Below are 27,570 nucleotides of genomic sequence, written 5' to 3' on the forward strand. Positions count from 1 at the left end.
ACTCCTGTCTCACATCACACAGTTTCTTCTGCAGGATGGAGCCCCTGGCATCATTTTCTACTGTTTTCCTGATGCATTTTGTGCATAAACTAGAACATGTGAATATAGGGTCTTTATGTTTTTTACGCACAAATGATAGCTGTTCGTTACTTTTCTCATTTAATATTATATCTTAGGGATTATATCATAAATATAGTTATCTCATTCTTTTTAATAAGTGTATAGTATTTGTGCTTTTCCCATTACCTACTCCCCATTTTTCCTCCTAGTAAGTTAGCTAAATAAGTATTTTACTCTTCCACCAAAGAATCAGCTCTTTGATTTATTAACTAGTTCTTATCTTCTGTTTTGCAATTTATTGATTTCTGCTTTTATGTTTTTAATTCCATTCTTCTTAACTTTGGTTCATTTATTATTGTTTCTTCTTCAATGCTTTTATTTTCATTCTTTCCTGTTTATTAGTGTAAATATTAAAGGCTGTGAATTTTCCTCTGCATACTGCTTTAGCTATAGCCTATTAATTCTAATATGCAGTGCTTTCATCATAGTTTTTTTAGTTTGTTTTTGTTGTTGTTATTGTTTTTGATATTTTGAAATTCTGGTTTTGATTTCCTGTTTGCCAAGGGGTTATTTATGAAGTGGGTCTTCAAAACTTCCTGGTGGTAGGAGTGTGTTTTATGTTTGTTTGCTTTCTATTTTATTCAGTGTTTCTTTCATTGCAGTGTGATCAAATGATGTTGTCTTAATGTGTCTACCCATCTGGAATTTATTAATACTTTCCTGTTTCCAAGTATATAAGCAATTTTGCAGAATGTTCCTTGGGCATTAAAAAAATGGATTATTGTCTGTTTAAGTGTTCTAGTTTGCTCATGCTGCCAGAATGCAAAACACCAGAAATGGATTGGCTTTTATAAAAGAGGGTTTATTTGGTTTCACAGTTACAGTCTTAAGGCCATAAAGTGTCCAAGGTAACACATCAACAATTGGGTACCTTCACTGGAGGATGGCCAATGGCATCTGGAAAACCTCTGTTAGCTGGGAAAGCATGTGACTGGTGTCTGCTCTGGAGTTCTGGTTTCAAAATGACTTTCTCTTGGGACATTCCTCCCTAGGCTTCAGCTCCTCAAAAATGTCACATTTAGTTGCTCTTGGAGCATCTGTCCTCTCTTAGCTTCTCCAGAGCAAAAGTCTGCTTTCAAAGGCTGTCTCCAAAATGTCTCTGTAAGCTGAAGCTCCTCTCTCAGCTCCTGTGCATTCTTCAAAGTGTCCCTCTTGGCTGTAGCAAGCTTGCTCCTTCTGTCTGAGCTTATATAGTGCTCTAGCAAACTAATTGAGGCCCACGCTGAATGGGTGGGGCCACACCTCCATGGAAATCATCCAGAGTTATCACCTATAGTTGAGTGGGTCACATCTCCATGGAAACACTCAATCAAAGATTACAGTCTAATCAACACTAATATATCTGCCCACACAAGATTGCATCAAAGATAATGGCATTTTGGGGGACATAATACTTTCAAACTGGCACATTAAGGTATGAAGTTTAATAAATTTTTAATTAGATCCTGAATTCAAGCATATTCCAAACTAAGATTTGGTCTCCTGCTTTCCCTTTATTTTCATTTGCCTACTATGTCTTTGATTGTCTTTTAATACATAGGTGTTTCTCCTGTATATGACATGTTAAGTTTTGCTTAGTCTTTTGTTTTTAGCAGATTAGTTTAGTCCATTTACATTTACTGAAATCATAGACCTGTTTTTATCATAGTTCTGTCATATTATGCTTTCAGTATTTAGTACTTGGTTTTTTACTTTTAATTTGTTGTCTGTGATTTTTGTTTTTTGCTTATTGTTTTATGTGTGTTCGTTTCTTCTAGAAAATTTATTTTATAACCCTAACTTCTTGTAATACTTAATACTCTATTTCTTTATTATTATTGACTCCTTGTTAAAATACAATTCTTTCTGTCTCCATTCTACCACGAAATTTTACTTGCTTAAATAGTTTTTCTTCTACTGTTTGCCTTTAAGTCATTAAAAATACCTACACCTTTATCAGTTGACTTATCCATTTAAAATGATACTTTATCCATTCATCTCTTAGTTGGCTAAAGGTTGTCCTCTAGTACAGTATTTTTCAAATTGCATGTCATGATTCATTACTGGCGTTGTGAAATCTGTTTAGTTGTTATGACCAGCATGCTTTAAGAAGTGAAATAGTGAAGAATGGAATGGAGGAGAAAAATAATAATGCATCCTTATAGTAATTGGAAATATTTATGAAACTCCTTTCACATGTAGATATCTAAGTATAGCTATAGATAATGAGTTTGTACTAATTTTTAATGTAAAATGAAATGTATTTATTATTGAGGGTGACAGTAAAAAAAGTTTGATACACAGTACTCAAATATATCTCAAAGGGTGGTTCATTAGAACTGTTGCATGTCTGAAATATTTATCTGCTGCCTCTCAAATTTAAATTTTTTGGTTATAAAATTATTTGGTCACCTTCCTGATAGAACAGCTGAAGTGCAGGAGAATCTCTGTCTTATCACCAGCTGGTTACAAAACCAAGAAACAGATATCTCTGGGAATAAGTCCCAGAATTAATATTCGAAATATTAAAAGTGTGCAAAAGAGTTCAAAACAAACAAAGAAACAGGAAATGGCCAATCAAAGGAAAAGTGTAAAAATCCAGAAAACACCAACAAAGAAGAGGTGAATGTGGACCTGTAGAACAAAGCCTTTAAAAGCATTATCTTAAAAGTGCTCAAGGAGATGAAGGAAAATGGACAGAAAGAACTTTAGTTCTTATCCTTTAGGATATCGGGGAAACAATGAATGAGTAATATGAGAGTCTAGTAAAGAAATAGAAATTTTAAAATGAGACCCAACAGAACTACTCAAGCTGAAGACCACAATAAATGAAATGAAAAATGCCCTGGAGAATTTCAGGAGCAGAGCGGAGCTGGCAGAAGAAAGAATCAGTGAATTTGAAGACAAGACACTTGAAATGAGTCAGGCTGAAGAGCAGAAAGGAAAAAGAACTATTAAACGTGAAAATAGCCTAATAGAACTATGGGACTCCATCAAGCAACCAGTATATGCTGTGCTGGTTTGAATCTGTTATGTACCCCAGAAAAGACTATGTTCTTTTAGTACATTCTTGTGGGGGCAGATCTATTGTGGGTGGGACCTTCTGGTTAGGCTATTCCAATTGAAATGTGACCCAGCCCATTCAAGGTGAGTCTTAATCTTTCACTGAGCTTCTTTTTGAAAGGATAAAAGGCAGAGACATTTTGGAGAGAGTTTAGACAGAAGCCCATAGACATTTTGGAGAAAGCCATAGAAAACAGAAGCTAAGCCCAAGAGAGAAGGACCAGCAAACTCTGGCCTTATGTCTTTCCATGTGACAGAGGAACCCCGGCTGCCATCGGCCTTATTCTTCAGAGAAAGTATCATCCTGTTGATGCCTTAATTGGGACATTATAATGGCTTTAGAACTGTATATTTTTGACTGGAGAACAACCCTGCAAATGCTGAATTGATGAATTGTCCCAGACCAGCCAGTCCTCTCCCCGCCCCAGTCAGTCTCAGTGTGGGAAAGGCACAGAATCAACAGACGGGACCCCTCCCACCACGAACACAGACCAAACAATCTCTCACAGCAGTGAGACATACTCCCACTGTTTCAAGAACCGGGGTACAGGAGAGGACATTTCAAGGCCCAGGTCAGTGAGGGAAAAGAGACTGAGAAAACGTGGACAGAGCCTGTGTTTCCAGCCCTGGGTCTGAAAGCCCTTCCCCCATCCTTGAGAGAAGCAGCAGTCAGTGGCCGTTTCCTTGCCTTGAGGACAGCCAGGGTACTGGGTCAGGTGTAACTCACATCGAGGTAGATTTTGGCCAACAAAGTGAGGGCATAGGAATCCCGCAGTTTCAGCTCACCTGTTTAAATGCAGCCTGTGCTCACAGGCAAAGCAGCTTCTGAGGATGATTAAGTTACCAAACAGCACCATCTGCTAGACAGTCTGGAAGGTGCAAGGGAATTGAAACACTTTTAAAAAGATGCTCCAGACCCTTTCTTAGGACTACAGAAACTGGTCTATTTGCCCTGTATGGAAGCCTGGCCCTATTTTGGAAGGCCAGACAGTTAAAGCAGGGCTCTAAAACAAACCAAGGTCTTGCTGGCTGGCAGAAAACAGAGAACCACTGGAAGCCAGCAGATTTGTATTAGTGCACACAGTGAACTTGCTGGGTTGCCCATTGCCTACCTCCCATCCCTGTAACAGGACCATGGTGGGTGCCTGATTTGGGGGGCAAGGCTAGGGGCACAGCCAATCTGACAGCTGGCCAGCAAGAGAAACAAAGAAAAAATATATACCAAAGGCAACCAAAAAGAAAACCCTAGGCCAAAGAGAGAAAACAACCTCCAGAATAAACTAACCAAGAAAATCAGATACCTAGATGGCAAAAAAAAATCACAAACCACACCCGGAAACACGATATGACCCAGTCAGTGGAACAAACTAACTCCTCAACTGAGATTCAGGAGTTCAAGCAAATTATAGATGTTCAAATAAATCTTCTAAATCATGTCACCGAGCTGAAAGAAAATGTGACAGAAGAGATTAATGATATAAAGAAGACACTGGGTGACTATAAGGAAGAATTTGTAAGCTTCAAAAAACAAATGGCAGAATTTATGGGAATGAAAGGCATAATAGAAGAGATGAAAAACACAATGGAGACCTACAACAGCAGACTTGGAGGAGAAGAAAGGATTACTGACTAGAGGACAGAACATCTGAAATCCTACACACAAAAGAACAGGTAAGGAAAAGAATGGGAAAATATGAGCAGGGACTCAGGGAACTGAATGACAACATGAAGCGCAAGAATATAAGTGTTATAGGTGTCCCAGAAGACAAGAAGGGAAAAGAGGCAGAAATAGAGGAAATAATGAAAATTTCCCAACTCTTAAGAAAGATATAAAATTACAGGTCCAAGAAGCACAGTGTACCCCAAACAGAATTGATCCAAATAGACCTCCAAGATACTTACTAATCAGATTATCATATGCTGTCTGTAAGAGACTAACTTTAAAGTCAAAGATACGAGAAGGTTGAGGGTGAACAGATAGGAAAATATATACCATCCAAATAGTAACCAAAAGAGAGCTGGGTGGCTGTATTAATATTGGATAAAATAAGCTTGAAGTCAAAAACAATTATGAGGGAGAAAGATAGTTATTACATACTGATAAGGGGGACAATTCAACAGGAAGATGTAACAAATACATACTATATATATAGTATATCATCTAACATCAGAGCAAAATATGTGAAGCAAGTACTGATAGATTTGAAGGGAGAAATTGATGATTCTAATCAACTAATAATAGGATACTTTAACATATTACTCTCAATAATGAATAGAACATCTAGTCAGAAGATCAACAAGGAAGTCCAAGACTTGAATCATATGCTAAACCAACTAGACCTAACAGACATATATAGAACCCTGCACCCAACAAAAATAGAATACAAATTCTTGAGTCCTAATGGATCATTCTCCAGGATTGACCATATGTTGGGTTACAAAACAAGTCTCAATAAATTCAAAAATACTGAAATCATACAATGCATATGCTTGACCAAAATGGAATAAGGTAGAAACAATAACAGAGGGAGAAAGGGCAAATTCACATATATATGGAAATTAAACAACCAGTGGGTTAAAGAGGAAATCAGACGCGAACTAGGAAATATCTTGAGGCAAATGAAAATGAAAATACAACAAACCAAAACTTACAGGATGCAGTGAAGGCAGTGCTGAGAGGGAAATTTATAGCTCTAAATGCTTACCTTAAAAAAGAAGAAAGACTTCAAATCAGAGACCTAACCTCAAAACTGGAAGAACTAGAAAAAGAAGAGCAAACTAAACCCAAAGCAAACAGAAGGGAGGTGTTCGAGTTTGCTAATGCTGCTTAAATGCAAAATACTATAAATGGATTGGCTTTTATAAAAGGGGGTTTATTTGGTTACACAGTTACAGTCTTAAGGCCATAAAGTGTCCGCCAGCAAAGGGTACCTTCACTGGAGAAAGGCCATTGGGATCCAGAAAACCTCCGTTAGCTGGGAAGGCACGTGGCTGGCGTCTACTCTGATGTTCTGGTTTCAAAATGGCTTTCTCCCAGGATGTTCCTCTCTAGGCTGCAGTTCCTCAAAAATGTCACTCTTAGTGCTCTTGGGGGGTTTTCCTCTCTTAGCTTCTCTAGAGCAAAAGTCTTCTTTCAATGGCCATCTTCAAAATGTCTCTTATCTGCAGCTACCCTCTCTCAGCTTCTGTGCATTCTTCAAAATGTTCCTCTTGGCTGTAGCAAGTTCGCTCCTTCTGTCTGAGCTTATGTAGTACTCCAGTAAACTCATCAAGGCTCATGCTGAATGGGTGGGGCCACACCAGCGTGGAAACTATCCAAATAGAGTTATCACCTATCACCTTTGGGGTGTCGCATCTCCATGGAAACACTCAAAGAATTACATTCTAATCAACACCAATATATCTGCCCACACAAGATAGTGTCAAAGTTAATGGCATTTTGAGGGACATAATACATTCAAACTGGCACAGGAGGAAATAACAAAAATTAGAGTCCAGATTAATGAAATAGAAAATAAAAACAAAAAAATAAAGAGAAACAACAAAACCAAAAGTCTGTTACTGAAAATATCAGTCAAATTAAACCTTTAGCTAGACTGACAATGAAAAAAAGAATACAAATAATGAAAATCATAAATGAAAGGGGGCCATTAGTACCAACCCCACTGAAATAAAAAGGACTATAAGAGAATACGCTGAACAACTGTACACCAATAAATTATATAACCTAGACTAAGTGGACAAATTCTTAGAAGCACACAAACTACCTGCATTGACTCAAGAAGAAATAGAAGATCTCAACAAATCAATTACGACTAAAGAGATTGAATCAGTAATCAAAAACATCCCAATAAAGAGAAGTCAGGACCAGGTGGCTTCAAAGGAGACTGCTACCATATATTCCAAAAAGACATAACTCCAGTCCTGCTCAAACTGTTACAAAAACTTGAAGAGGAGGGAACCTCCCTAACTCATTCTATGTGGCCAACATAACCCTTGTACTAAAGCTGGATAAAGATACCACAAGAAAGCTGCAGACCAATGTCCCTTATAAATACAGATGCAGAAATTCTCAATAAAATACTAGCAAACTGAATCCAACAGCTTATTATAAGAATTATACACCATGATCAAGTGGGATTTATTTTGCAAGGTTGGTTCAACATAAGAAAATCAATTATTGTAACATATCACATTAACAGAAAGAAAGAATATAAAAACATGATCATCTTAATTGATGCAGAAAAGGCATTTGCCAAAATCCAGCACCACTTTATGATACAATCACTTAGAACACTAGGAATAGAAAGAAACTTTCTCAATATGATAAAGGGCATGTATGGAAAGCCCGCAGCTAACATCCTACTTAATAGTGAAAGACTGAACGCTTTCCCTTTAAAGTCAAAGATGCCCCCTGTCACTACTGTTATTCAACATTGCACTGAAAGTTCTTGCCAGAGCATTTTGGCAAGAAAAATAAAAGGCATCTATGTTGGAAAGCAAGAAGTAAAACTTTCCCTATTTGCAGATGACATGGTCCTGTATAAAGAAAATCCTGAAAAATCTACTACAAGGCTCCTAGAGCTAATAAATGAATTTAGCAAAATGGTGGGGTATAAGATAAACACCCCAAAATCAGTAGTGTTTCTACACACAAGCAGTGAACAATTGAAAGATTAAATTGAGAAAAAACTTCCATTCACAATAGCAACTAAAAGAATCATGTATCTAAGAATAATTCTAACAAAGGCTGTAAAGGAATTGTACACAGAAAACTACAAAACATTGCTAAAAAGAAATCAAAGACGACCTAAATAAATGGAAGGACATTCTCTGTTCATGGATTGGAAGACTAAATATCCTTAAGATGCCAGTCCTACCCAAAGCAATTTATAGATTCAGTGCAATCCCAATAAAAATTCCAGCAGCCTTCTTGCAGAAATGGAAAAGCCAGTCATCAAATTTATATGGAAGAGTAAGGGGCCCCAAATAGCTAAAGCCATCTTGAAAAAGAATCAAGTTGGAAGACTCACGTTTTCTGATCTTAAAACTTATTACAGATTTTTTAAGAGCATTGCTGGAGGCGGGGCAAGATGGCAGACTGGTGAGCTGTATGTTTTAGTTACTCCTCCAGGAAAGTAGGTAGAAAGCCAGGAACTGCGTGCACAGGACACCACAGAGCAATCTGTCTTTGGGCATACTTCATACAACACTCATGAAAATGTCGAACTGCTGAGATCAGCGAAATCTGTAAGTTTTTGCGGCCAGGGGACCCGCACCCCTCCCTGCCAGGCTCAGTCCCTTGGGAGGAGGGGCTGTCAGCTCCGGGAAGGAGAAGGGAGAACTGCAGTGGCAGCCCTTATCGGAAACTCATTCTACTGATCCAAACTCCAACCATAGATAGACTGAGACCAGACACCAGAGAATCTGAGAGCAGCCAGCCCAGCAGAGAGGAGACAGGCAAAGAAAAAAAAAAAACAACACGAAAAACTCCAAAATAAAAGCAGAGGATTATTGGAGTTCTGGTGAACACAGAAAGGGGAAGGGCGGAGCTCAGGCCTTGAGGCGCATATGTAAATCCCGAAGAAAAGCTGATCTCTCTGCCCTGTGGACCTTTCCTTAATGGCCCTGGTTGCTTTGTCTATTAGCATTTCAATAACCCATTAGATCTCTGAGGAGGGCCCTTTTTTTTTTAATCCTTTTTTCTTTTTCTAAAACAATTACTCTAAGAAGCCCAATACAGAAAGCTTCAAAGACTTTCAATTTGGGCACGTCAAGTCAAGAGCAGAACTAAGAGAGCTCTGAGACAAAAGGCAATAATCCAGTGGCTGAGAAAATTCACTAAACACCACAACTTCCCAAGAAAAGGGAGGTGTCCGCTCACAGCCACCATCCTGGTGGACAGGAAACACTCCTGCCCATCGGCAGCCCCATAGCCCAGAGCTGCCCCAGACAACCCAGTGTGACGGAAGTGCTTCAAATAACAGGCACACACCACAAAACTGGGCGTGGACATCAGCCTTCCCTGCAACCTCAGCTGATTGTCCCAGAGTTGGGAAGGTGGAGCAGTGTGAATTAACAAAGCCCCACTCAGCCATCATTTGAGCAGACTGGGAGCCTCCCTACACAGCCCAGCAGCCCAGAACTGCCCTGGGGGGACGGCACTCACCTGTGACATAGCACAGGCATCCCTCAACAGAGGACCCGGGGTGCACAGCCTGGAAGAGGGGCCCACTTGCAAGTCTCAGGAGCCATAAGCCAATACCAAGGACTTGTGGGTCAGTGGCAGAGACAAACTGTGGCAGGACTGAACTGAAGGATTAGACTATTGCAGCAGCTTTAAAACTCTAGGATCACCAGGGAGATTTGATTGTTAGGGCCACCCCCCCTCCCCGACTGCCCAGAAACACGCCCTACATACAGGGCAGGCAACACCAACTACACACGCAAGCTTGGTACACCAATTGGGCCCCACAAGACTCACTCCCCCACTCACCAAAAAGGCTAAGCAGGGGAGAACTGGCTTGTGGAGAACAGGTGGCTCGTGGGCGCCACCTGCTGGTTAGTTAGAGAAAGTGTACTCCACGAAGCTATAGATCTGATAAATTAGAGATAAGGACTTCAATAGGTCTACAAACCCTAAAAGAACCCTATCAAGTTCAGCAAATGCCACGAGGCCAAAAACAACAGAAAATTATAAAGCATATGAAAAAAACCAGACGATATGGATAACCCAAGCCCAAGCACCCAAATCAAAAGACCAGAAGAGACACAGCACCTAGAGCAGCTACTCAAAGAACTAAAGATGAACAATGAGACCATAGTATGGGATATAAAGGAAATCAGGAAGACCCTAGAAGAGCATAAAGAAGACATTGCAAGACTAAATAAAAAAATGGATGATCTTATGGAAATTAAAGAAACTGTTGACCAAATTAAAAAGACTCTGGACACTCATAGTACAAGACTAGAGGAAGTTGAACAACAAATCAGTGACCTCGAAGATGACAGAATGGAAAATGAAAGCATAAAAGAAAGAATGGGGAAAAAAATTGAAAAAATCGAAATGGACCTCAGGGATATGATAGATAATATGAAACGTCCAAATATAAGACTCATTGGTGTCCCAGAAGGGGAAGAAAAGGGTAAAGGTCTAGGAAGAGTATTCAAACAAATTGTTGGAGAAAACTTCCCAAATCTTCTAAACAACATAAATACTCAAATCATAAATGCTCAGCGAACTCCAAATAGAATAAATCCAAATAAACCCACTCCGAGACATATACTGATCACACTGTCAAACACAGAAGAGAAGGAGCAAGTTCTGAAAGCAGCAAGAGAAAAGCAATTCACCACATACAAAGGAAACAGCATAAGACTAAGTAGTGACTACTCAGCAGCCACCATGGAGGCGAGAAGGCAGTGGCACGATATATTTAAAATTCTGAGTGAGAAAAATTTCCAGCCAAGAATACTTTATCCAGCAAAGCTCTCCTTCAAATTTGAGGGAGAGCTTAAATTTTTCACAGACACAAAAATGCTGAGAGAATTTGCTAACAAGAGACCTGCCCTACTGGAGATACTAAAGGGAGCCCTACAGACAGAGAAACAAAGACAGGACAGAGAGACTTGGAGAAAGGTTCAGTACTAAAGAGATTCGGTATGGGTACAATAAAGGATATTAATAGAGAGAGGGAAAAATATGGCAAACATAAACCAAAGGATAAGATGGCTGATTCAAGAAATGCCTTCACGGTTATAACGTTGAATGTAAATGGATTAAACTCCCCAATTAAAAGATATAGATTCGCAGAATGGATCAAAAAAAATGAACCATCAATATGTTGCATACAAGAGACTCATCTTAGACACAGGGACACAAAGAAACTGAAAGTGAAAGGATGGAAAAAAATATTTCATGCAAGCTACAGCCAAAAGAAAGCAGGTGTAGCAATATTAATCTCAGATAAAATAGACTTCAAATGCAGGGATGTTTTGAGAGACAAAGAAGGCCACTACATACTAATAAAAGGGGCAGTTCAGCAAGAAGAAATAACAATCGTAAATGTCTATGCACCCAATCAAGGTGCCACAAATACATGAGAGAAACACTGGCAAAACTAAAGGAAGCAATTGATGTTTCCACAATAATTGTGGGAGACTTCAACACATCACTCTCTCCTATAGATAGATCAACCAGCCAGAAGATCAATAAGGAAATTGAAAACCTAAACAATCTGATAAATGAATTAGATTTAACAGACATATACAGGACATTACATCCCAAATCACCAGGATACACATACTTTTCTAGTGCTCACTGAACTTTCTCCAGAATAGATATCCTGGGACATAAAACAAGCCTCAATAAATTTAAAAAGATTGAAATTATTCAAAGCACATTCTCTGACCACAATGGAATACAATTAGAAGTAAATAACCATCAGAGACTTAGAAAATTCACAAATACCTGGAGGTTAAACAACACACTCCTAAACAATCAGTGGGTTAAAGAAGAAATAGCAAGAGAAATTGCTAAGTATATAGAGACGAATGAAAATGAGAACACAACATACCAAAATCTATGGGATGCAGCAAAAGCAGTGCTAAGGGGGAAATTTATAGCACTAAACGCATATATTAAAAAGGAAGAAAGAGCCAAAATCAAAGAACTAATGGATCAACTGAAGAAGCTAGAAAATGAACAGCAAACCAATCCTAAACCAAGTAGAAGAAAAGAAATAACAAGCATTAAAGCAGAAATAAATGACATAGAGAACAAAAAAACAATAGAGAGGATAAATATCACCAAAAGTTGGTTCTTTGAGAAGATCAACAAGATTGACAAGCCCCTAGCTAGATTGACAAAATCAAAAAGAGAGCAGACCCATATAAACAAAATAATGAATGAAAAAGGTGACATAACTGGCACAGGATATAAAAGACATCAAGAAGACCCTAGAAGAGCATAAAGAAGACATTGCAAGAGTAAATAAAAAAACAGATGATCTCATGGAAATTAAAGAAACTGTTGACCAAATTAAAAAGATTCTGGATACTCATAGTACAAGACTAGAGGAAGTTGAACAATGAATCAGTGACCTGGAAGATGACAGAATGGAAAATGAAAGCACAAAAGAAAGAAAGGGGGAAAAAATTGAAAAAATCAAAATGGACCTCAGGGATATGATAGATAATATAAAATGTCCAAATATAAGACTCATTGGTGTTCCAGAAGGGGAAGAGAAGGGTAAAGGTCTAGGAAAGTATTCAAAGAAATTGTTGGGGAAAACTTCCCAAATCTTCTAAACACCATAAATACACAAATCATAAATGCCCAGCGAACTCCAAATAGAATAAATCCAAATAAACCCATCCTAGACATATTATGATCACACTGTCAAACACAGAAGAGAAGGAGCAAGTTTTGAAAGCAGCAAGAGAAAAGCAATTCACCACATACAAAGGAAACAGCATAAGACTAAGTAGTGACTACTCAGCAGCCACCATGGAGGCGAGAAGACAGTGGCATGACATATTTAAAATTCTGAGTGAGAAAAATTTCCAACCAAGAATACTTTATCCAGCAAAGCTCTCCTTCAAATTTGAGAGAGAGCTTAAATTTTTCACAGACAAACAAATGCTGAGAGAATTTGCTAACAAGAGACCTGCCCTACTGGAGATACTAAAGGGAGCCCTACAGACAGAGAAACAAAGAAAGGACAGAGAGACTTGGAGAAAGGTTCAGTACTAAAGAGATTTGGTATGGGTACATTAAAGGATATTAATAGAGAGAGGGGAAAAATGTATATGACAAACATAAACCAAAGGATAAGATGGCTGATTCAAGAAATGCCTTCACGGTTACAATGTTGAATGTAAATGGTTTAAACTCTCCAATTAACAGATATGGATTCGCAGAATAGATTAAAAAAAAATGAACTATCAATATGTTGCATACAAGAGACTCATCTTAGACACAGGGACACAAAGTAATTGAAAGTGAAAGGATGGAAAAAATATTTCATGCAAGCTACAGCCAAAAGAAAGCAGGTATAGCAATATTAATCTCAGATAAAATAGACTTTAAATGCAGGGATGTTTTGAGAGACAAAGAAGGCCACTACATACTAATAAAAGGGGCAATTCAACAAGAAGAAATAACAATCATAAATGTTTATGCACGCAATCAGGGTGCCACAAAATACATGAGAGAAACACTGGCAAAACTAAAGGAAGCAATGGATGTTTCCACACTAATTGTGGGAGACTTCAATACATCACTCTCTCCTATAGATAGATCAACCAGACAGAAGACCAATAAGGAAACTGAAAACATAAACAATCTGATAAATGAATTGGATTTAACAGACATATATAGAACATTACATCCCAAATCACCAGGGTACAGATACTTCTCTAGTGCTCACAGAACTTTCTTCAGAATAGATCATATGCTGGGACATAAAACAAGCCTCAATAAATTTAAGAAGATTGAAACTATTCAAAGCACATTCTCTGACCACAATGGAATACAATTAGAAGTCAATAACCATCAGAGACTTAAAAAATTCACAAATACCTGGAGGTTAAACAACACACTCCTATACAATCAGTGGGTTAAAGAAGAAATAGCAAGAGAAATTGCTAAATATATAGAGATGAATGAAAATAAGAACACAACATACCAAAACCTATGGGATGCAACAAAAGCAGTACTGAGGGGGGAATTTATAGCACTAAATGCATATATTAAAAAGGAAGAAAGAGCCAAAATCAAAGAACTAATGGATCAACTGAAGAAGCTAGAAAATGAAGAGCAAACCAATCCTAAACCAAGTAGAAGAAAAGAAATAACAAGCATTAAAGCAGAAATAAATGACATAGAGAACAAAAAAACAATAGAGAGGATAAATATCACCAAAAGTTGGTTCTTTGAGAAGATCAACAAGATTGACAAGCCCCTAGCTAGACTGACAAAATCAAAAAGAGGGAAGACCCATATAAACAAAATAATGAATGAAAAAGGTGACATAACTGCAGATCCCGAAGATATTAAAAAAATTATAAGAGGATATTATGAACAACTGTATGGCAACAAACTGGATAATGTAGAGGAAATGGACAATTTCCTGGAAACATATGAACAACCTAGAATGACCAGAGAAGAAATAGAAGACCTCAACCAACCCATCATAAGCAAAGAGATCCAATCAGTCATCAAAAATCTTCCCACAAATAAATGCCCAGGGCCAGATGGCTTCACAGGGGAATTCTACCAAACTTTCCAGAAAGAACTGACACCAATCTTACTTAAACTCTTTCAAAACATTGAAGAAAATGGAACACTACCTAACTCATTTTATGAAGCTAACATCAATCTAATACCAAAACCAGGCAAAGATGCTACAAAAAAGGAATACTACTGGCCAATCTCCCTAATGAATATAGATGCAAAAATCCTCAACAAAATACTTGCAAATCGAATCCAAAGACACATTAAAAAAATCATACACCATAACCAAGTGGGGTTCATTCCAGGCATGCAAGGATGGTTCAACATAAGAAAATCAATCAATGTATTACAACACATTAACAATTCGAAAGGGAAAAATCAAATGATCATTTCAATAGATGCTGAAAAAGCATTTGACAAAATCCAACATCCGTTTTTGATAAAAACACTTCAAAAGGTAGGAATTGAAGGAAACTTCCTCAACATGATAAAGAGCATATATGAAAAACCCACAGCCAGCATAGTACTCAATGGTGAGAGACTGAAAGCCTTCCCTCTAAGATCAGGAACAAGACAAGGATGCCCGCTATCACTACTGTTATTCAACATTGTGCTGGAAGTGCTAGCCAGGGCAATCCGGCAAGACAAAGAAATAAAAGGCATCCAAATTGGAAAAGAAGAAGTAAAACTGTCATTGTTTGCAGATGATATGATCTTATATCTAGAAAACCCTGAGAAATCGACGATACAACTACTAGAGCTAATAAACAAATTTAGCAAAGTAGCGGGATACAAGATTAATGCACATAAGTCAGTAATGTTTCTATATGCTAGAAATGAACAAACTGAAGAGACACTCAAGAAAAAGATACCATTTTCAATAGCAACTAAAAAAATCAAGTACCTAGGAATAAACTTAACCAAAGATGTGAAAGACCTATACAAAGAAAACTACATAACTCTACTAAAAGAAATAGAAGGGGACCTTAAAAGATGGAAAAATATTCCATGTTCATGGATAGGAAGGCTAAATGTCATTAAGATGTCAATTCTACCCAAACTCATCTACAGATTCAATGCAATCCCAATCAAAATTCCAACAACCTACTTTGCAGACTTGGAAAAGCTAGTTATCAAATTTATTTGGAAAGGGAAGATGCCTCGAATTGCTAAAGACACTCTAAAAAAGAAAAACGAAGTGGGAGGACTTACACTCCCTGACTTTGAAGCTTATTATAAAGCCACAGTTGCCAAAACAGCATGGTACTGGCACAAAGATAGACATATAGATCAATGGAATCGAATTGAGAATTCGGAGATAGACCCTCAGATCTATGGCCGACTGATCTTTGATAAGGCCCCCAAAGTCACTGAACTGAGCCATAATGGTCTTTTCAACAAATGGGGCTGGGAGAGTTGGCTATCCATATCCAAAAGAATGAAAGAGGACCCCTACCTCACCCCCTACACAAAAATTAACTCAAAATGGACGAAAGATCTCAATTTAAAAGAAAGTACCATAAAACTCCTAGAAGATAATGTAGGAAAACATCTTTAAGACCTTGTATTAGCCAGCCACTTCCTAGACTTTACACCCAAAGCACAAGCAACAAAAGAGAAAATAGATAAATGGGAACTCCTCAAGCTTAGAAGTTTCTGCACCTCAAAGGAATTTCTCAAAAAGGTAAAGAGGCAGCCAACTCAATGGGAAAAAATTTTTGGAAACCATGTATCTGACAAAAGACTGATATCTTGCATATACAAAGAAATCCTACAACTCAATGACAATAGTACAGACAGCCCAATTATAAAATGGGCAAAAGATATGAAAAGACAGTTCTCTGAAGAGGAAATACAAATGGCCAAGAAACACATGAAAAAATGTTCAGCTTCACTAGCTATTAGAGAGATGCAAATTAAAACCACGGTGAGATACCATCTAACACCGGTTAGAATGGCTGCCATTAAACAAACAGGAAACTACAAATGCTGGAGGGGATGTGGAGAAATTGGAACTCTTATTCATTGTTGGTGGGACTGTATAATGGTTCAGCCACTCTGGAAGTCAGTCTGGCAGTTCCTTAGAAAACTAGATATAGAGCTACCATTCGACCCAGCGATTGCACTTCTCGGTATATACCCGGAAGATCGGAAAGCAGTGACACGAACAGATATCTGCACGCCAATGTTCATAGCAGCATTATTCACAATTGCCAAGAGATGGAAACAACCCAAATGTCCTTCAACAGATGAGTGGATAAATAAAATGTGGTATATACACACGATGGAATACTACGCGGCAGTAAGAAGGAACGATCTGGTGAAACATATGACAACATGGATGAACCTTGAAGACATAATGCTGAGCGAAATAAGCCAGGCACAAAAAGAGAAATATTATATGCTACCACTAATGTGAACTTTCAAAAATATAAAACAAATGGTTTATAATGTAGAATGTAGGGGAACTAGCAGTAGAGAGCAATTAAGGAAGGGGGAACAATAATCCAAGAAGAACAGATAAGCTATTTAACGTTCTGGGGATGCCCAGAAATGACTATGGTCTGTTAAAGTCTGATGGATATAGTAGGAACAAGTTCACAGAAATGTTGCTATATTATGTAACTTTCTTGGGGTAAAGTAGGAACATGTTGGAAGTTAAGCAGTTATCTTAGGTTAGTTGTCTTTTTCTTACTCCCTTGTTATGATCTCTTTGAAATGTTCTTTTATTGTATGTTTGTTTTCTTTTTAACTTTTTTTTTCATACAGTTGATTTAAAAAAGAAGGGAAAGTTAAAAAAGAAAAAGAAGAAAGAAAAACAAGGAAAAAAAAAAGACGTAGTGCCACCTTGAGGAGCCTGTGGAGAGTGCAGGGGTATTCGCCTAACCCACCTCCATGGTTGCTAACATGACCACAGACATAGGGGACTGGTGGTTTGATGGGTTGAGCCCTCTACCATAAGTTTTACCCTTGGGAAGACAGTTGCTGCAAAGGAGAGGCTAGGCCTCCCTATATTTGTGCCTAAGAGTCTCCTCCTGAATGCCTCTTTGTTGCTCAGATATGGCCCTCTCTCTCTGGCTAAGCCAACTTGAAAGGTGAAATCACTGCCCTCCCCCCTACGTGGGATCAGACACCCAGGGGAGTGAATCTCCCTGGCAACGTAGAATATGACTCCCGGGGAGGAATGTAGACCCGGCATCGTGGGACGGAGAACATCTTCTTGACCAAAAGGGGGATGTGAAAGGAAATGAAATAAGCTTCAGTGGCAGAGAGATTCGAAAACGAGCCGAGAGGTCACTCTGGAGGGCACTCTTACGCACACTTTAGACAACCCTTTTTAGGTTCCAAAGAATTGGGGTAGCTGGTGGTGGATACCTGAAACTATCAAACTACAACCCAGAACCCATGAATCTCGAAGACAGTTGTATAAAAATGTAGCTTATGAGGGGTGACAATGGGATTGGGAAAGCCATAAGGACCACACTCCACTTTGTCTAGTTTATGGATGGATGAGTAGAAAAATAGGGGAAGGAAACAAACAGACAAAGGTACCCAGTGTTCTTTTTTACTTCAATTGCTCTTTTTCACTCTAATTATTATTCTTGTTATTTTTTTGTGTGTGCTAATGAAGGTGTCAGGGATTGATTTAGGTGATGAATGTACAACTATGTAATGGTACTGTAAACAATCGAAAGTACGATTTGTTTTGTATGACTGCGTGGTATGTGAATATATCTCAATAAAATGATGATTAAAAAACAAAAAAAAACTTATTACAAAGCCACAGAACAGCATGGTACTAGCAAAAGAATAGATACATAGATGAATGGAATTAAATTGAGAGCTCAGAATTCAAACCGCACATTCATGGCCAACTGATTTTTGACAAGGTGTCAAAGACTACTCAATGGGGAAGAACAATATCTTCAACAAATGGTGCTGGGAAAACTGGCCCTCCATTTAAAAAAAAAAAAAAAAGAGGACCCTACCTCACTCCTCACACAAAAGTCAACTCAAGTGGATCAAACACCTAAATATAAGAGCTAGAACTATCAGTCTCCTAGAAGAAAATGTATGTAGCATCTTCAGGACCTTGTGTTAGGCAATGGGTTCTTAGACTTTACACCCAAAGCACAAGTAACAAAAGGAAAAACTAGATAAATGGAACTTCATCAAAATTAAAAACTTTAGTGCCACAAAGGACTTTATCATGAAAGTTAAACAACCTACATTGTGTGGAAAAATATTTGTAACCCACGTATCTGATAAATTTTAACATCCTGAATATGTAAATAAATCCATCAACTTAACAACAAAAACAGACAACCCAATTAAAAATGGGTAAAAGACTCGAATAGACATCTCTCCAAAGAAGATATGCAAAAGACCAGAAAGCACATGACAAGGTGCTCAGCATCACTAACCTTCAGGGATATGCAAATCAAAACCACAATGCGATGCCATTTCACATCCTTAGAATGGCCACTATTAGAAAAACAGAAAGTAACAAGTATTGGATAGGATGCAGAGAAATAGGAGCACTCATTCATTGTTGGGGTATAAGGTAAACACCCCAACCTACAGTTGGGTGGTTTCACATCTCCATGTCTCTGTAAGCTGCAGCTCCTCTCTCAGCAATGGAAAATGCTCCAGAAAGCTAAGTGTAGAACTACCATATGACCCAGCAATCCCACTACTAAGTATATGCCCCAGAGAATTCAAAGCGGGGACTCAAACAGATATTTACACACTGATGTTCATAGCAGCATTATTCAAAATTGCCAAAAGATGGAAGCAATCCATTCAACTGATGAATGGATAAATAAAATGTGGCGTATACATTCAATGGAATATTATTCAGCCATAAAAAAGAATGAAGTTCTGATGCGTGCAATAACATCGATGAACCTTGAAGACCTCATATTGCATGAAATAAGCCAGACACAAAATATGATATGATCTCACTGATTTGAAACAATTAGAATAAGCAAACTCCTGGAGTCAGAATTTGGAATATAAATTAGCAGAGGATGCAGTGGGGATAGGGGGTGAGAAGTTAAGGCTTAAAATGTACAGAGTTCCTATTTGGAATGATAGAAATGTTTTAATAATGGATGGTCATGATGGTAGTACAACATTATGAACACAACTAACAGCATTGAAATATGTATCTGAATATGATTAAAAAGGGAAATGTTAGATCATATATATGGTAACATAATAAAAATTTAAAACATGCATGGAATTACACTACACAGTGAACCCTAAGTTAAACCATGGACTTGACTCTTTGGTACAGTTATAAAAATGTGCTATCTTCAGTTGTAATAAATGTTCCACACCAATGCAAGGTGGTGGTGGTGGGGTGGTTTTCCGGTTTGCTAATGCTGCCATTAAGCAAAATACCAGAAATGGATTGGCTTTATATAAAGGGGGTTTATTTGGTTACAAAGTTACACTCTTAAGGCCATAAAGTGTCCAAAGTAAGGGGTTCCTTCACTGAAGGATGGACAAAGGTGTCTGGAAAATCTGTCAGCTGGGAAGGCACATAGTTGGCATCTGGTCCAGAGTTCCAGTTTCAAAATGGCTTTCTCCCAGGACGTTCCTCTCTAGGCTGCAGCTCTTCAAAAATATCACTCTTAGATGCTCTTGTGGCATTTGTCTTGTCTTAGCTTCTCCAGAGCAAAAGTCTGCTTTGAAAGGCTGTCTCCAAAATGTCTCTGTAAGCTGCAGCTCCTCTCTCAGCTCCTGTGCATTCTTCAAAGTGTCCCTCTTGGCTGTAGCAAGCTCGCTCCTTCTGTCTGAGCTTATATAGTGCTCTAATAAACTAATCAAGGCCCAAGGCCCAAGCTGAATGGGCAGAGCCACACTTCCATGAAAATTATTTAATCAGAGTTATCACCTGCAGTTGGGTGGTTTCACATCTCCATGAAAATAATCAAAGAATTACAATCTAATCAACACTAATACGTCTGCCCACAAAAGATTGCATCAAAGATAATGGTGTTTTGGGGGACATAAATTCAAACTGGCACAGTGTATGGAAATCCTGTATTTCATGCATGATTTGTAAACCCATGACTTTTCCAGTAAAAAAATATATATTTTTCACATTAAAAAAATATTCTTTGGACACACTTTCTTTCCCTTCATATGTTGTAATATTTGCTCTAAGGTCTTCTAGCATTGTTTGTTCCTATGGAAAAGTCTAAGGCCAAGTTAGAGGTAACTTGATCTTTTTTTCTGAATGCCCAAAGGATTCTTTCATTATTTTGAAGGTCATCAGTTTTTCCCGGAACATGATAGTATTCTTCTGGTCATTTAGATTCAAACCTTCTCTCTTTTTTTCTGAAAGTTTACTCTGAATTATTATACTTCTGAATTTTTTGGTTTGATTGAATTTTCCTCTTCTCAAATATCTTATATATATATATGTGTCCTTCATCCATTTTATAAAGCTATTATATTCTCTCTAATCCTTTAAAATTATTTGTTAATTTCCTGTTATTTTGCTTGCTTTTCTCAACCCCATCCATTACGTCTCATAGTCTTTTTCAAAGGTGGCTGCCCTCAGTAGAACTGTCATTTCTTTGATGTTTACATTTTTTTCTTCCATTTCACTTTTGAATTCTGTCAGCTCATGTTTCATCACCTTCTTTAGCCTTGGAAATGATCAGTGAGTATTTGTTCTTCACCAGTCATTTGTTTATCTTTCCTTATGTACTTTTTGTTAGCACATTGTTTAGGTCCTCTATTATTTCTTTTTTTTTTTTTAATGCTACTTTTTTTTTTTTTTTAACTTTTGAATTAAATGAGTTTTTCCCAGACCATTATTTGCAGGGTAGTTATGGCCAGGACATTATTCCACATTAAAGGAAATTCTTCCTGCTTAACAGAGAAGCTCCTTATGACCCAGAGTGTGTGTATGTGCGTGTGTGTATGTGTGTGTGTATGTATGTGAAAGAGAGAAAACTTGAGAATGTAGGTACGTAGGTTCTTTTAATATTTACTTTTCCCTAGCTACAGAGATGGGCAGTTACAATGCTGCTTACATTTCAGAATCACTCTTCTGGTGCCTTACCAATGTACGTGCTTCAGGCAAAGATGATGTCTATGTGGATTCTCATTGAGGCCACCTCAGGGCACCCAATTAGTTGGACAACTGTGCTCTCCTGTATTTGCTGAGATCTGCTCTCAGGGCATCCTCTCTCTGTCTTGTCACCACCCGTCTTGTATCCAGTTGTATGTGATAGCCCTTCCAGATATTTTGTCATCCAAGGTTTCCAAAGACCCCCAATTTCATCAAAGATTAGGTGTTTTTCTATTTCTCAATAACTCTGCTGTTTGGGATAATTTCCACTCTCTTAAGGGTGGAGGTCCTCTCTAAATCTCTAGTACTCTTTAACTTGGAGACTATACCTGTCAGTTAAGTGCACCAGCATTAGACCTGCTTTAAAGATGAGGAATCTGAGGCCTTGAGAATTACTGTGATTGAACTAGGGCCAAAGAGGTCAACACATTGAATGGGGCCTTACAAATAAAATGTACAACTATGTAATGGTACTGTGAACAATCGAATGTATGATTTGTTTTGTATGACTGCGTGGTATGTGAATATATCTCAATAAAATGAAGATTTAAAAAAAAAAAAAAAAAAAAAGATGTGGCTAGCTTAAATAAAATAAAATAAAATAAAAGGTGAAGGAGAGATATGATATGAAATTACCAAAAAAATCTTATTTTAGTACACTTACATTATAATGGAAATAGTCACAGTTGTTGCCCAGAGGGGGTCCATGAATTAGTGGAGAATTCCTTATTTTTCTTGTTAAGTTTAAGTGACATTTTAATATATAGAATTTTACATGTAATGATGTTTTTGAAGTAGCAAGTATGCAAGCAAAGAGAAAAAAAGAAAGCTATGCTTAATATGTAGGTAGGTGTCTCAGCAGTTTTCTTTTTTTGTATGTGAGTCCATTACCTCCATTGATAACTTTGTTGACAGCACCCACAAATGTATTTGCAGCCAGATTTTATAAAAATAGATCTAGAATCTTATGACTAACAGACCCAGCTCATGACATGTGTCAGCCTCAGACGGATGATGCATTTTCTGTTTTAAAGACTCAAACAAAACTTTTCACATTCTTCTCTGAAAAAAAAAAAATTACATTTGAAGTCCTTTTTCACCTAAACACATTTTGAGATAACGGTTCACAAGTCTTGACATTATTTCATTTTGTTATGTGCGTCTGTCAAGAAACCGAGATACGATACAGCTGCTAAAAACTGATGATTGTGGAACAGAGAAACTTGACAGCATTTCATTTCCTTTATGTTCTGATTATACATTTATCAGAAAACCTGTATCTCTTCTAGTTCAGCTAGAAATTGGTAGAATTCAAGAACTCAAAGGCTTGGCAAAGAATTGTCCTATTATTTGGTATCATCTTACATTTTAGAGAAGTTGCTTGGTTGAGTCATTGTTAAAGCTTTTGCTTCTCGTTTCATTATTGGGGTCCACTATCCACAGATCACATTTCTGTAGGCCCTATAACTGCTTTGCGGCACAAATTAAATGCCCGGATATTTCATACATATACGGCAGAGTTTCAATGCTTGTCAGTCATAGTTTATGAAATGTAGGGATTACAACCTGATATTAACATCCAAATTCATTGTGCTCATTTTATGTGTGAAAATGAGAAACCCTCTTGTAGACGCTAGATTTCTCAGCCTCTTTGTCAGCCTGTTTTTAATTTGTCTCTGGGTTTTGAGTCAGTAAAATGGTTTTGCTTATCAATTTAATGTAGTGATAAAAACATATCAATGAATCAGAATGATCAGAACTGAAGTGGAGCTACAGGTTGTTTGGCATTGAGCCCAGCCCTGCTGACGATCTAAATGGGGCTCATTCCTCCATAGGATAAATACATACCTGTTCTTTAATTATGCCTCAACTAGTGATACTATTTGCTTTGCTTAAAGAAGCAAACACAGAAATGCATTATTTTACAGAGAGGCTTTTAAACTCTAAACATGTGCTTTATGCATGTCCTTTTTTTCTTTGCAGGTATACTTCAAAAGGAATTATCCAGATATTACTCACAATGGGCACGTGGTTATGAACACTTCCAATGGACAGCCTTTAGCTATTTTTGAGACAGCACTGTGATTCTTCCAAGATGCGCTGGAATCATGTATTCCCATGGCATTTTCCAGTAGTTTTTGCACTGTGTTAACTATACTGTACTTTTTCTTAAACTGGTGGCAAATTTTTTATGTACACTACATGTTACTTTATTTGAATTTTCTACCGACTTCACCCAATAATTTCAACCTCTAACAAAATGATTCATTATTTTTATTTAAATGTTATTGTTTGGAGTTTTTATGCAAATCAGAGATGCAGCCCACCAATAAAAGCTCTCTACCAGGTTGTGTGCCTTAAGAGACCCCAAAGCCAAAGCCCATTTTGTAGGATACAGGACAAAGTTGTCACATATTTGTTTGTTTGTTTGTTTTACTTTCCAAAAATAACATATTACTATCCAGTTATATCAGGAATTCTATCTACTTGAAGACTGTGTGAAGTTGCCATTTTGTCTCACCACTTTGTTTAGCATAACTAAGGTCCATTATTTCTCCCAGAGGCCTCTGGTTAAAATAATGCAGATAAAACCAATAGGAAAATTTTAAAATATACTTCGGTTAAAGTAGAAAATAGCACCACCACCCCCAACCCCCCTCCTCCCAAAAAGATACATGGCTAAATATAAAAGGGCAATATTTATTTTATTAGATGGTCTAAAAGAGAGGGAAGATAAAAATGCTTTCTAAAAATACAAGCCCTTAGAGGCGATTTGATAATCAAGGTTGCCAGTACCACCGTCTGACTGGCTTTTAGGTTTGTGTGACTCTGACATGGGAACCCTGTTGCAGTTTTATACTCTGCATCGTGATATTTGAAGAGAGTCCAAATACAGTAAAACCTCTAACTGAAATTTCTGAAAATGTGGTATTTGGATTTCTGGTTTACTGAGGGTTGCCCCTCTGTTGACTATAAACTATTTGGTTTAGCCATTATTGAAATCCTTTCTAACTTGCAAGCATAGGCTCCCCTAACTTGGTGAGATAAACTGAAAATCATGGTAAACATTGTAATTGTGCAGCTTGTTCTCCGGATACGTCCAGAAGGTTCGCTTTCATGAGCCTGCCCAGGTTAGTTTACCTCTGACCGCCAATTGAAGTTTCTTTAAGTCATTCTGATTAGTGAATCAACAAACCACAAAACTTCCCAGGGCCCACTGACCTTTCTTTGACCTATAGGTCTTAGCTCTTCTCGATGGTGGCAGCTATGGTATATTGAGTTCAGGTTCCTAAAGGTAACTGTCTCGGCTTAAAGTGTACTCCCAAGACTTCTCAAGAGTACCCTCAAATTGCACATGGTAATGTTAATACACACATTATATACACACATGCACACCTGTGCATGTGTCTGCATATATGCTTTCATATAGTAGGTTTTTGGACTTTTCAACAGAGAGAAATAGATGTTTTGTAGAATCAAGCCTTAAAAAGCACACTCACACACAGAGCAAACTACCAGAATACACTGAGTGTAGTAGCTCTTTGAGTCTTTGTACTTAGAAGTATATGGTTAATATTTATCTGATAAACCACACATGCACTAAGTTGTACGTTAATAGTCGTAGTTAGTATTTCAGGAGACTGAAGGAACAGCAATGATAATAATGAAGTTTGTTAAAACAGTAGAAATATTTTAAATGTGTATATATTTATTTTGTCTTTAGAAGTTAAAGGTAGTTATAAACCTGCTTCTATGTTATTTGTTTTAAATTCATTATAGAATATTTTAATGAAGCAAAATTCAATTGAAATAAATGACAGTTTTCATCTCCGTTCACAGATATGTACTTTTTTTCTTAGATGGATTAGTTGACTTGTGTCCTTGCTGGTGAAAAGCCCATGAGTTTTCCTGAGATAAACATTTCTGAGCTGTGACTATCTTCCATCATCAGCTGCTTGTCTTGGCTAATTAGCTGTACCAGATTGTGGATTTCAGACAGATTGAAACATTTGCTATTGAAGCAAACCCAGTTGTGCCCCTTCCAGAAAGGAGAATATTAACATATGCCTCAGGCTTGAGCAAGTATAAGCTGTTGAGGTTTGGGGTTTTGTTTAAGGTGACTTTGAAACTAGCAAAGAACCTCTGTTGCGGCTATGTTTAAAACCCTGTAGAACCATGGTCTCAAAGTGTGGTTGTTGAACAAGTAGCATCAGCATCACCTGGAAACTTGTTAGAAATGAACATTCTTGTGTCTCACCCCAGATCTACTAAATCAGAAACGCTGGTGGTGGGGACCAGCAATCTGTTTTTAACAAGCCCTAAGGGTGATTCTCATGCAGGCTAAAGTGTAAGGGCCAGTACCACAGAACATATTGACCTCCTAAAACACTTAAGATAGAAAGTCCAATTCGAGAAACGGACAAAAGACTTAAAATAGATACCACACAAAAGAGACTATCCAAATGGCCAATAACTGGTAAAGTACTTGTTCTCATTAGTTACCAGAGAAATACAAATTAAAACCACAGAGAGAGCACTAAACACCCACTAGAATGGCTAAAGTCAAAACAATTGAGAATGCCAATTAAGTGCCAATGGAGCGACGGGAATCTCATGCAATGTGGTGTATATGAAAAAGTGTATATTGAAAAAACTACTTTGGAAAACAGTATGACAACATTTATTGAAGTTGCACATATGTACACCCTATGACCCATTAGTTATATTCCAGTTCTGTACATATGTGCACAAAGATGTATTGAAGGATGTTTCTAGAAACATGATTCCTAGTGGCCAAAAAGTGGAAGTCATCCAAATGTTCATTAACAGCTGAAGGAAAATGAACGGCCGATACAGAATACTCCGTGACAAGGAAAGTGACTGAACTGCATGAACACACATGAAGCTCACAAACATAATATTGATCCAAAGAAGCCTCACCTAAAAAAATAATTTGATTCCATTATACAGCATTCAAAAATAGTTAAAACTAAACTGTAGTGTTACAACCAGAACAGTATTCACCAACACTGTATTAAGCACTGAGGACCCAGAGATTAGTAAGGAACCATCAAAAAAAAGGGAACAGTGCTTAGCTTTGGGGATGTGGAAGGAGTTGGTAATTGGGAGGGGTACAAGCAAGGCTTCTAGGATGCTTGGATGTTTCCATTTCCAGGGTAGTGAGTCACTATAGAATTATTCACTGGGCTCTTCATTTGTTCTGTTCACTTTTCTGTTGTCGTACTTCATAACTGAGCTAACTAAAAATAATGTGCTTAAGTGAAAGAGTTGTTCTCAGCCTTGTTTTTCTTTTAAAATCTCAAATTCAAAGTCTGTAAGTGCCTCAGTCTTCTAAAAATGAATAATCTGTATCTAGAAAATTATTGCTGCTAAATTCTTAAAATATGATCTTTTCAATGGTTGTCTTGTGGCCCACAGCAAAAAATTCAGCCTCATTTGAAACTCTTGGTATGTTAGAGACTGAAAGTCTGTATTTTCTCTAACCGATTAATAAAATAAATACTACTTCCTCTCTCCAATTCCAAGATGAGCACAAAATAAAGAACTATAAGGTTTCTCTGGGTTCTATTTTTAATCTCCATTAGTAGGCATGAGATACATAAGCAAATAAAAATTGGTCTAATGCTAAACGCTTTGATAACACCATAAGTGGTGGTGTCTTAATTTGTAAAGAAACAACTTTAGTCAATTCAATGAGGAAGTGACTTAGACTTATTTAGTACTGTGACATTTTGGTGAATTATTAATTTATCTGCTGATTCAATTGTCCCTATAAAAGCTGATTAAAAATGTTTTTTCTTTCAGAGGGTTTGATATGGTGATGTTAAAAGCCCCCCATTCTCAAACCTGAGTATTTGTTTCACACCTAATTCTGAAAAGTTTCATGGAAGTTCAGAATCATAACATGTCCTGAAGTATGTTTAATTTAGCATCCGAATGAGTTAAATCAGTTCCCACAACAGATTCTGTTGTGGAGTGTTTTCCTGATACACATTTACCTAGAAAAATACATGAAGTTCTGGACACCATATCCCAAGCAAAGACTTTCTTGTAATTCCAC

The 27,570-nt window shown here is 37.5% G+C and overlaps 1 protein-coding gene across 5 annotated transcripts in view; it reads left to right on the forward strand.

The window, feature by feature from the left end:
- Positions 1–27,096, forward strand: part of ABCC4 (ATP binding cassette subfamily C member 4) — a 278,085-nt gene extending 250,989 nt beyond the window's left edge. For all 5 annotated transcript variants that reach the window (XM_037800386.1, XM_037800387.1, XM_037800388.1 and 2 more), the window contains exon 31: positions 23,472–27,096. In XM_037800386.1, the coding sequence (XP_037656314.1) occupies positions 23,472–23,573 (102 nt within the window). In that variant the 3' untranslated portion in view covers positions 23,574–27,096. The remainder of the gene's footprint in view (positions 1–23,471) is intronic.
- The last annotated feature ends 474 nt before the right edge of the window (positions 27,097–27,570 follow it).

Source organism: Choloepus didactylus, chromosome 12, assembly GCF_015220235.1.
Source record: "Choloepus didactylus isolate mChoDid1 chromosome 12, mChoDid1.pri, whole genome shotgun sequence".
Classification (NCBI taxonomy): Eukaryota; Metazoa; Chordata; class Mammalia; order Pilosa; family Megalonychidae; genus Choloepus; species Choloepus didactylus.